This window comes from Ranitomeya variabilis, chromosome 5, assembly GCF_051348905.1.
Source record: "Ranitomeya variabilis isolate aRanVar5 chromosome 5, aRanVar5.hap1, whole genome shotgun sequence".
In the NCBI taxonomy this organism is placed as follows: domain Eukaryota; kingdom Metazoa; phylum Chordata; class Amphibia; order Anura; family Dendrobatidae; genus Ranitomeya; species Ranitomeya variabilis.
This window is the reverse complement of record NC_135236.1, coordinates 129,270,041-129,280,441: the sequence shown is the minus strand read 5'-3', so window position 1 is coordinate 129,280,441 and position 10,401 is coordinate 129,270,041. Positions and strand designations below refer to the sequence as shown.

Below are 10,401 nucleotides of genomic sequence, written 5' to 3'. Positions count from 1 at the left end.
TTATACAATATGGAGGACTATGGGATGTATTATACTGTATTGAGAACTATGGGGAGTGCATTATACTATAAGAAGGAATGGGGAGCGTATTATACTATATGGAGGATTATAGGGAGTATATTATACTACGGTATATGGCGGGATATGGGGAGTATATTATACTATATGGAGGGATATGGGGCACATTATACTATATGGAGGACTATGTGGTGCATTATACTATGTGGAGGACTGTGGGGTGTATTATACTAAACAAGCAAAATGCTGCCTATTCATTGAGTGATTGGATTGTTTATGCCAGAACAAAAATCATTCTTCTCAGCAGCACATCGCCTGGTGGAAACTGCAGATATGCTGCTAATAACGTGATACTGTATGGGGACAGATTGATCTACTAGTGATCATTCTGTGCCCATCATTCTTCCTCAGCCGGTGTAATATTGACGATCACACTCATTTAGCGGCCTGAACTAAACGCATGTAACTACAACCAAAATGTCTCTGTGTGATGATGTATGTTGTTAGCATTTAGGGTCCCACTTTAAACTTTTGCCCAGAATCTCACTTTGTCTAAAACCGGCCCTGTACACAAGGTTGATGTAATTAAAGATCTAAGATTTGCAAAATTCCAGTTGAGAGGCGTAAGAAGCTTGTTAATGCTTATGGAAAGCGATTGATTGCAGTTATTTTTTCCAAAGGGTGTGCAACCAAATATTAAATTGAGGTGCCAACAATTTTGTCCACACCATTTTGGGTTTCTTGGTGATATTATGTCCAATTTTCTTTTTTTTTTCCTCTGTTTTTTTATTGTTGTTCCAATACACACAAAGGAAATAAACACGTTTATAACAAAGCATGTGTAATTGCAATCATTTTCTGGGAGAAATACTTAATTTTCTGGAACAAGGGTGCAAACACTTTTGGCCATGACTGTATTTATACTTTATTGTATATAGCATAGAATTGCGGTATATTACCTACCTTAACGTTCCTGCTGTGACTCAGAACCCAGCACTTCAGGCCCAGTCAATTACATGTCATTATGAAAGAATTAAAAAATAATTCAAGGGATTGAATGAGGCAAAGGATAAAAATTCTGTTTTTATTTCCAGTAAATGAGTGGCTTCGTTCTCTTTGGAACTGGTCAGTTTGGTCTAGTTTTGTGATGCAGTTTTTGTTACAAAAGCAAATTGCGGCTTAGTGCTATGATGGCGGCTGAAAGCTTTCCCCTGTCCCTCCGTACACGATTACCTCCATCCGTTTTGTTAGCCTTTCTTTCTCAAGCAGAGCAAGTGACCCAGCACTGTACGTCTGTAGGAGACACATTTAGGGACTAACAGCCCCTGACCAGAAGATGGCTGAGCGTCTATGGACCAGATGCGATGCTCCCAGGATGATCTCTGTAGCATATACCGTCCCCGTCATTACTTAAAGTGCATTTTCCACTAGAACCTTGAAACTATAAGTCCCCGAGTTGTCCTCCCATGTGGAGTCTTAAATATTTCATTCATCCATTGCACAGTAAGTTATCTTGGCCTAACAGATGCCGCACTTCCACTACTATTAATGACAGCCATTACGGCACCCATAGGGATTGTTACTAGTCACACACTGGTAATGCTACATCTCCTCCCGCGGCTTCTTTCTCCTACTACGCTCGTCCGCACTCCAGGCAGTTCGGTAGTTTTAGCATTCTATAAAGGAACCAGGAAGAACAAGATGAGCAGAGCAATGCACGGCATTGGGAGAGGACATAGAAAATTTAATTATTAGAGGGTTTTTTTTTTTTTTTATAATAAAATATGAGATTATTACCATCAGTAAGCAATGGGGCACCTATGGCTGCAATCTAGAGCTTTAACTATAACATGTACACAGCCCCTTAACCATTATAAACTCGGGACGGTACTAGAAAATGGCTCATGTAGATAAATAAGTAATACCGACAATCCATTCCCGCATTCATCGTTCTTATCTGAGTATGACATATATACAGTTCTTTAGAGAAAGCTGCTCTATATACACGTATTTACATAGATTATCTGGCATTGTGTGTAACCTGCAATTTCCAAAGCTGACGCATCGCTGGACTAGTCCCTGTTCACATGTGTACCTTATAGGAGGATGAGTGGTATCTGGCCATACACAGTGTATACACACACATATAAATATATATATATATATCTATATACACACAGTGACGTGTCCTATAGATACATCCTATTTGTAGAAAAAAGTCTCCTAATGACATCATGCATATGTCCAGTGGTGCCGGCCCCCCACAGAATGGGCATATTGCAGAATGAGAGCGCGCTCGGTCAGTGTCCTCATACTTCTATAAAGATTGCTTATCCGTCTGCTTATCCCAGAATGTCCCATGCGAGGGGCTGTGCCGCACCGGGAGGAGGTCGTAGTGGCTGGGGATGTGGCTGTTCCTTGGCAGGTCGTACGGGTTCTGCATGTAGTTGGGGATCTGATGCTGGGCGTCCTGGAGCAGGGTGAGCGACGGCTCTGCGGAGAGACAAGCGGCACATCAGGCACATATCATAATATCACACCCTTTCCTCATTCCTGATCGGCGGGCTACGTATTGCTCTCACCTACTCCACCCCAAACCACCCACATTGTTCCTCCATACTGCACGCTGGTCTGAGACTGACACAATACATACGGGTGACAGCACTGAAGGAGGCTGCCATACAAAGAGGCCATTTATCATTACACCGTCCGAGGAGAAGGGACTATTCCCATTGGGATCTGTAAGGAGGGTATGCTCAGGATGTTACCTACCAGCCCGCACAGCAGAAGTGGGTGGCAGAGGTGGTACGCCTTAAAATCAATGTATTGGCACCCTTGAATACCATTTTGTCACTTTGAAATGTCATGCCGATTAATTTCTCTAATATAACATTAGAGCGGACAGAGCTTCCCTTTCCTGAATCAGAGCTTGAAATCCCCTGCATAGATAACGCTTTAACCAGTGGTATTAATTTTTTTTTCATATATCAACAGTACACATGAAAATAGGAAACTTTGTAAAATAACTAGAGAAATCTGCTTCTTTCTTCTCCTGGATGGATCATTCTCAATATTCTCAATTCTCGGTTAAATCTGTTTTCAGTGAATACAAGCATCGCCATTACTGAGATGGGAGATGGCAGTTGGTGCTCATAATATTCGATGGAGAACTCCAAGGAGAATGCGCCAGAATGTCTGTGTCTGCCTCTAGTTCCTCCTCCTTCCCCAGTCCATACAGTTTTAAGAATATTAACTGGCATCTCCTCTCTAAGTAATATGATACTGTGGCTTCACTAAATACACATTTTACAGATTTTAACAATTAGAGTGAAAAAATCAATCCAGGAGGAGAAAGAAACAAATTTCTCTGAGAAGATATATTACAAAGTTGCTTATTTTCATATGTACTATTGATTTGTGAAATAAAAATTAAAACAACGGCTACTCTTTAAAAATAACAGCTGCCACTAGAGGGAGCTCAGAAGCTTCCTGCATACACAGTGAAATCAATAGTACCATAGTACAGTATGCAGCAAGCTCCCTCTAGTGGCGACTACAGGAAGCCAACTGTTAAAAAATAAATCCCAGATAACCCCTTTATTAATACAGGCAGAAATACAGACTAATGCTACTTTATTAGCCCCATTAAAAAATCCATACTGTTTCAGCCTTACCAAGGACCCCCATGTGACTTTATGGGACCACTTTACGTACAGGAAAAAGAAAGAAAAGGTCAGAGGGTAAGTCGTTGAAATGACATTTTATCCCTAACCCAACTTTTCGACTACTATTCAAATTTTATACATTGTCAGTACCAGATCAATGCCAGGCTCTTATAGAATAAAGAACTTCCTCGGACAATACAACCTATTGTCTGACCTTACAAAGAGGAAATATCGTGGCTCGTGCTTCACTAGGAATAATTACTATCCTGAGCCATGCGTGACCCCATGCCTCGGTAATAACACCATTAGCGTATTATTAGGTAGAAAGTTCCTATGATATTGTATAAGCAACAGGTTCACCCTGGTGAATGCACATTTTATATCTGCAGTTTTCCCATTTCCTACAGAGGTTCCTCTGTGTTTGGTTTCTCCATGATTGTAGCAGCTATTAATGTTATCATAGATATTTTTCTTGCGTATTCAACCAAATCCTGTTTGTGTTGATCTATCGTAGGGCTGGAAAATCACAGCCATCGAGAATTACATCTGGTAACAAGAATCCCTTATATGTGGCAATGCTTCACCTGTAGCCTGGCTACATATTGGAGGGGGCGTAAACTGCACACAACAAAGTCACACTTTCCTGAAATGTAGCACCGCTTTTTATCTGTGGGCTATGTTTGGTTTTGTAGACCATCCCCCCTGCACAAACATAAATGAGTTGCAGTACCAGAAGAAATCCATTGACAAGTCTTTAGTTCGTACCACTAAGGACTACGCATGTTCTTCCATGATCATTTATTCCTGAACCTAGTAGCAGACTCAAACTGAATTTAGAGTTCTCCATCTAAAAAGTACTGTCTATAGAAAAATGTGATCAATAAATGAGATAGAGAGTGGCCTGCTGCCAAGATGTAAGAGGAGCCCCTGTGCAATCACTGACAATGCAATTCACAGATTTATTGAGTTAGATGTCTTCTTTTGTGGTCCTTACATGGGGTTGGGAATATCAGATTTGCAGGAGTTCCCAATAGACTCACTTGCCCCAAAGTAACTGTAGGCTCTTCAGCCGACCTAACAAGGAACCACCTTGTGGGTTTTTAAGGAACCAACTGGTGCCACTCAAAGGGGCACACCAGTCACTTTGTAGGGAACACCATTACTTTTTACAGACCTTCCCTTTCTCACATCTGCAATTGTTCAATGATTCCTACACTACAACCAGAGAGCAGTTTCAGTCCCAGCAGGGCAATAACAGTTTTAGTGTAAGTGCACACAAATTAGGGTACAGATTTCACATAGGTTGGGCCGAAGTGACTGTATTCTATGAATCCAACACCTTTAGTTCTTGCAGGGACCTTCCTCTACCAGAGCCAGCCCTGACTACAGTGCCTTGCGAAAGTATTCGGCTCCCTGGAACTTTTCAACCTTTTCCCACATATCATGCTTCAAACATAAAGATACTAAATGTAAATTTTTGGTGAAGAATCAACAACAAGTTGAACACAATTGTGAAGTTGAACGAAATTTATTGGTTATTTTAAATTTTTGTGGAAATTCAAAAACTGAAAAGTGGGGCGTGCAATATTATTCGGCCCCTTTACTTTCAGTGCAGCAAACTCACTCCAGAAGTTCATTGTGGATCTCTGAATGATCCAATGTTGTCCTAAATGCCTAATGATGATAAATATAATTCACCTGTGTGTAATCAAGTCTCCGTATAAATGCACCTGCTCTGTGATAGTCTCAGGGTTCTGTTTGAAGCACAGAGAGCATCATGGAGACCAAGGAACACAACAGGCAGGTCCGTGATACTGTTGTGGAGAAGTTTAAAGCCGGATTTGGATACAAAATGATTTCCACAACTTTAAACATCACAAGGAGCACTTTGCAAGCGATCATATTGAAATGGAAGGAGTATCATACTACTGCAAATCTACCCGGCCGTGCCTCTAAACTTTCATCTCAAACAAGGAGAAGACTGATCAGAGATGCAGCCAAGAGGCCCATGATCACTTTGGATGAACTGCAGAGATCTACATTTGAGGTGGGACAGTCTGTCTATAGGACAACAATCAGTCGTACACTGCACAAATCTGGCCTTTATGGAAGAGTGGCAAGAAGAAAGCCATAAAAAGTGTTGTTTGAAGTTTGCAACAAGCCACCTGGGAGACACACCAAACATGTGGAAGAAGGTGCTCTCTTCAGATGAAACCAAAATCGAACTTTTTGTCAACAATGCCAAACGATATGTTTGGAGTAAAAGCAACACAGCTCATCACCCTGAACACACTATCCCCACTGTCAAACATGGTGGTGGCAGCATCATGGTTTGGGCCTGCTTTTCTTCAGTAGGGACAGGAAAGATGGTTAAAATTGATTGGAAGATGGATGGAGCCAAATACAGGACCATTCTTGAAGAAAACCTGTTGGAGTCTGCAAAAGACCTGAGACTGGGACGGAGATTTGTCTTCCAACAAGACAATGATCCCAAACATAAAGCAAAATCTACAATGGAATGGTTCACAAATAAACATATCCAGGTGATAGAATGGGCCAAGTCAAAGTCCAGACCTCAATCCAATCGAGAATCTGTGGAAAGAGCTGAAAACCGCTGTTCACAAACGATCTCCATCAAACCTCACTGAGCTCGAGCTGTTTGCCAAGGAAGAATGGGCAATAATTTCAGTCTCTCGATGTAAAAAACTGATAGAGACATACCCCAAGCGACTTGTAATTGCAGCAAAAGGTGGCGCAACAAAGTATTAAGTTAAAGGGGCCGAATAATATTGCACGCCCCACTTTTGAGTTTTTGATTTCCAGAAAAAAATTAAAATAACCAATAAATTTCATTCAACTTCACAATTTGTTGTTGATTCTTCACCAAAAATTTACATTTGGTATCTTTATGTTTGAAGCATGATATGTGGGAAAAGGTTGAAAAGTTCTAGGGAGCCGAATACTTTCGCAAGGCACTGTAGTGGACATACAGGTAGAGGTGCACCAGTCACATTGAAGTGAACACAATTACCTTTCACTGACCCTGACCTTTTGTAACTGCAAACATGCAATTATGTGTTCATTGTCTGATGTCTATGATACAACCAGAGAACAATTCCAGGCCCAACAGGGCAATAACAGTTTTAGTCCAAGTGCACCCAAACTAGTGTACCATTTTCTTAAAGGGTTCTTCCCAAAATGACAATGTGGCACTATAATAAAATACATATGTAGCTTATTCATTCTTGCCAATATAACATATTGTTAAATCTGCCCTGTTTTGCAAGTATTACCCCTTCAGGATGCCCCTACAGTTTCTTTTTACCCTCCAGTTGCCATTGGATCTGTCCTGCTGTAGTTCAAATGCTCATGGTTGAGCATGCGCACTAGTCTCTCTTAGCTAGCTCACTGCCAGCATAGCTCTGCTGTGCCTCCATCACTGACATACATTAGTATACACTCTATTCTTCTTTACAGTATACGCTCCTACACAGTACTATGAAGAATTTGTATTCTTCTGCCATCTACATCAATATAGCTGCATGTGTGCTTCTACAGCGCTGCTCTGTTAGCTGGTTTCCAGCAATAGTTCTGTACTCTGCTCTTCTTTACCTCCACTGTGGAGCTTAAAATACCATAACTGGCACAGCAAAGCTGAGACAAGCAGGGCTGAGCTGTGCTTGATGTCTGCTGCTGAGAGATAAATGATGCAAAACTAGAAATGCAGCTCTGTTGATAAATATGGTATAGAATAATCTTTTGCCATATACATCCGTAGAATAGAATTTCCAGTTTTAAATCAGTCACACCTCAGCGCTGCTTTTTTCAGCTCTGCAGTGCCTACTTATCCAATCTCTGTTGGGAAGCCACAGCAGAGCGGAGTACATGACAGTTGAGCTGTGCTGGAAATCAGCTAACATTAATGATGTAAAAACACACATGCAACTATGTTGATGTACATAGCAGAAGTTCAAATCTTTCAGACAAAGTTGTGCACAGGACCACACAGTGCACAGAAGTAAAGAGTGTATTCTAAATGTGAATTACCGTATATACTCGAGTATAAGCCGACCCGAGTATAAGCCGACCCCCCTAATTTTGCCACAAAAAACTGGGAAAACTTATTGACTCGAATATAAGCCTAGGGTGGAAAATGCAGCAGGTACCGGTGAATTTCAAAATTAAAAATAGATACTCCATACCGTTCATTATGGCCCCATAGATGCTCCACATAAAGCTGTGCCACATATAATGCTCTGCACCGTTCATTATGGCCCCATAGATGCTCCACATAAAGCTGTGCCATATATACAATGCTCTGCACCGTTGCCCAATAGATAGCTGTGCCATATATATATAATGCTCTGCACCATTGCCCCATACCTGTGCCATATAGTGCTCTGCACCGTTGCCCCATACCTGTGCCATATATATAATGCTCTGCACCATTGCCCCATACCTGTGCCATATAGTGCTCTGCACCATTGACCCATAGCTGTGCCATATAGTGCTCTGCACCGTTGCCCCATAGCTGTGCCATATATATAATGCTCTGCACCGTTGCCCCATAGCTGTGAAATATAGTGCTCTGCACCGTTGCCCCATAGCTGTGCCATATATGCTCTGCACCACTGCCCCATACCTGTGCCATATATATAATGCTCTGCACCATTGCCCCATAGCTGTGCCATATAGTGCTCTGCACCGTTGCCCCATACCTGTGCCATATATATAATGCTCTGCACCATTGCCCCATACCTGTGCCATATAGTGCTCTGCACCATTGACCCATAGCTGTGCCATATATGCTCTGCACCATTGCCCCATAGCTGTGCCATATAGTGCTCTGCACCATTGCCCCATAGCTGTGCCATATAGTGCTCTGCACCGTTGCCCCATAGCTGTGCCATATAGTGCTCTGCACCATTGCCCCATAGCTGTGCCATATAGTGCTCTGCACCATTGCCCCATAGCTGTGCCATATAGTGCTCTGCACCATTGCCCCATACCTGTGCCATATAGTGCTCTGCTCCGTTGCCCCATAGCTGTGCCATATATGCTCTGCACCGTTGCCCCATACCTGTGCCATATATATAATGCTCTGCACCATTGCCCCATACCTGTGCCATATATATAATGCTCTGCACCATTGCCCCATACCTGTGCCATATAGTGCTCTGCACCATTGCCCCATAGCTGTGCCATATAGTGCTCTGCACCGTTGCCCCATAGCTGTGCCATATAATGCTCTGCACCGTTGCCCCATAGCTGTGCCATATAGTGCTCTGCACCGTTGCCCCATAGCTGTGCCATATAGTGCTCTGCACCGTTGCCCCATAGCTGTGCCATATAGTGCTCTGCACCATTGCCCCATAGCTGTGCCATATAGTGCTCTGCACCGTTGCCCCATAGCTGTGCCATATATATAATGCTCTGCACCGTTGCCCCATACCTGTGCCATATATATAATGCTCTGCACCATTGCCCCATACCTGTGCCATATATATAATGCTCTGCACCATTGCCCCATACCTGTGCCATATAGTGCTCTGCACCATTGCCCCATAGCTGTGCCATATAGTGCTCTGCACCGTTGCCCCATAGCTGTGCCATATATGCTCTGCACCGTTGCCCCATAGCTGTGCCATATATGCTCTGCACCGTTGCCCCATAGCTGTGCCATATAGTGCTCTGCACCATTGCCCCATAGCTGTGCCATATAGTGCTCTGCACCGTTGCCCCATAGATACTCAACATAAAGCTGTGCTGCTGCTGCTGCTGCTGCTGCAATAAAAAAAAAAAAGACATACTCACCTCTCTTGCCTGCAGCTCCTCACGTCCCGTCCCGGCGTCTCTCCGCACTGACTGATCAGGCAGAGGGCGCCGCGCACACTATATGCGTCATCGCGCCCTCTGACCTGCACAGTCAGTGCGGAGAGACGCCGGGAAGATGGCGCGGCGCCCGGCGTGTGGAACGCGGGAAGGTAAATATGCGATACTTACCTGCTCCCGTCGTCCCGCTCCTTCCCCCGGACAGCTGGTCTTCGGTGCCGCAGCCTCTTCCTCTATCAGCGGTCACCGGCACCGCTTCATTAGAGAAATGAATAGGCGGCTCCGCCCCTATGGGAGGTGGAGCAGCCTATTCATTTCTCTAATGAGCGGTCCCATGTGACCGCTCAGGGGAAGAGGCTGCGGCACCCGGAGACCTTGGGACGGGCAGGGGGAGCGACAGGAACGCCGGAACTAGGTGAGTATATGACAGTCCTCACCCGCAGACCCCACCACCGATCATGACTCGAGTATAAGCCGAGAGGGGCACTTTCAGCCCAAAAATTTGGGCTGAAAATCTCGGCTTATACTCGAGTATATACGGTAGTTTGATGATGTGCCAAATATCTGTAATGAAGGCAGCAGAGATTAGCACTGTTTAGCAAAGTTGGAAGCTTGTGCTATTTTACACATTCAGTCAGTTTGCGTCAAGCACAGCTGTAAGTCAACTCAGAGAGGTAGGACTAGTCAAAACCACACAATAGAGGGAGGAAGTCTAAGAGCACTGTTTGTGCTCGAAACGCGTTCAGTGACTATATGGTAGCTTCCATCCAAATGATGTAATTTATCACTTGCCAGCAGTTTTCCAAATTTTAATATGTTTAAATACATTTTTGATACTTTTTATTCCTGGAGTTGGATTTTTCTTTCCATGTGCACAAGTTTCAAC

The 10,401-nt window shown here is 43.5% G+C and overlaps 1 protein-coding gene across 15 annotated transcripts in view; it reads right to left on the bottom strand.

Moving 5' to 3' along the window:
* Window positions 1–1,076: 1,076 nt before the first annotated feature.
* Window positions 1,077–10,401, bottom strand: part of MEGF11 (multiple EGF like domains 11) — a 598,735-nt gene continuing 589,410 nt past the window's right edge. For 10 of the 15 annotated variants that reach the window (XM_077263274.1, XM_077263279.1, XM_077263276.1 and 7 more), the window contains 2 exons: window positions 2,399–2,511; window positions 1,077–1,694 (listed from right to left, as the gene is read on the bottom strand). In XM_077263274.1, coding sequence (XP_077119389.1) covers window positions 1,605–1,694; window positions 2,399–2,511 — 203 coding nt within the window. In that variant the 3' untranslated portion in view covers window positions 1,077–1,604. Of the gene's footprint in view, window positions 2,512–10,401 lie in introns of all 15 variants that reach the window. The other 5 variants (XM_077263284.1, XM_077263286.1, XM_077263285.1 and 2 more) reach the window with 2 other exon arrangements.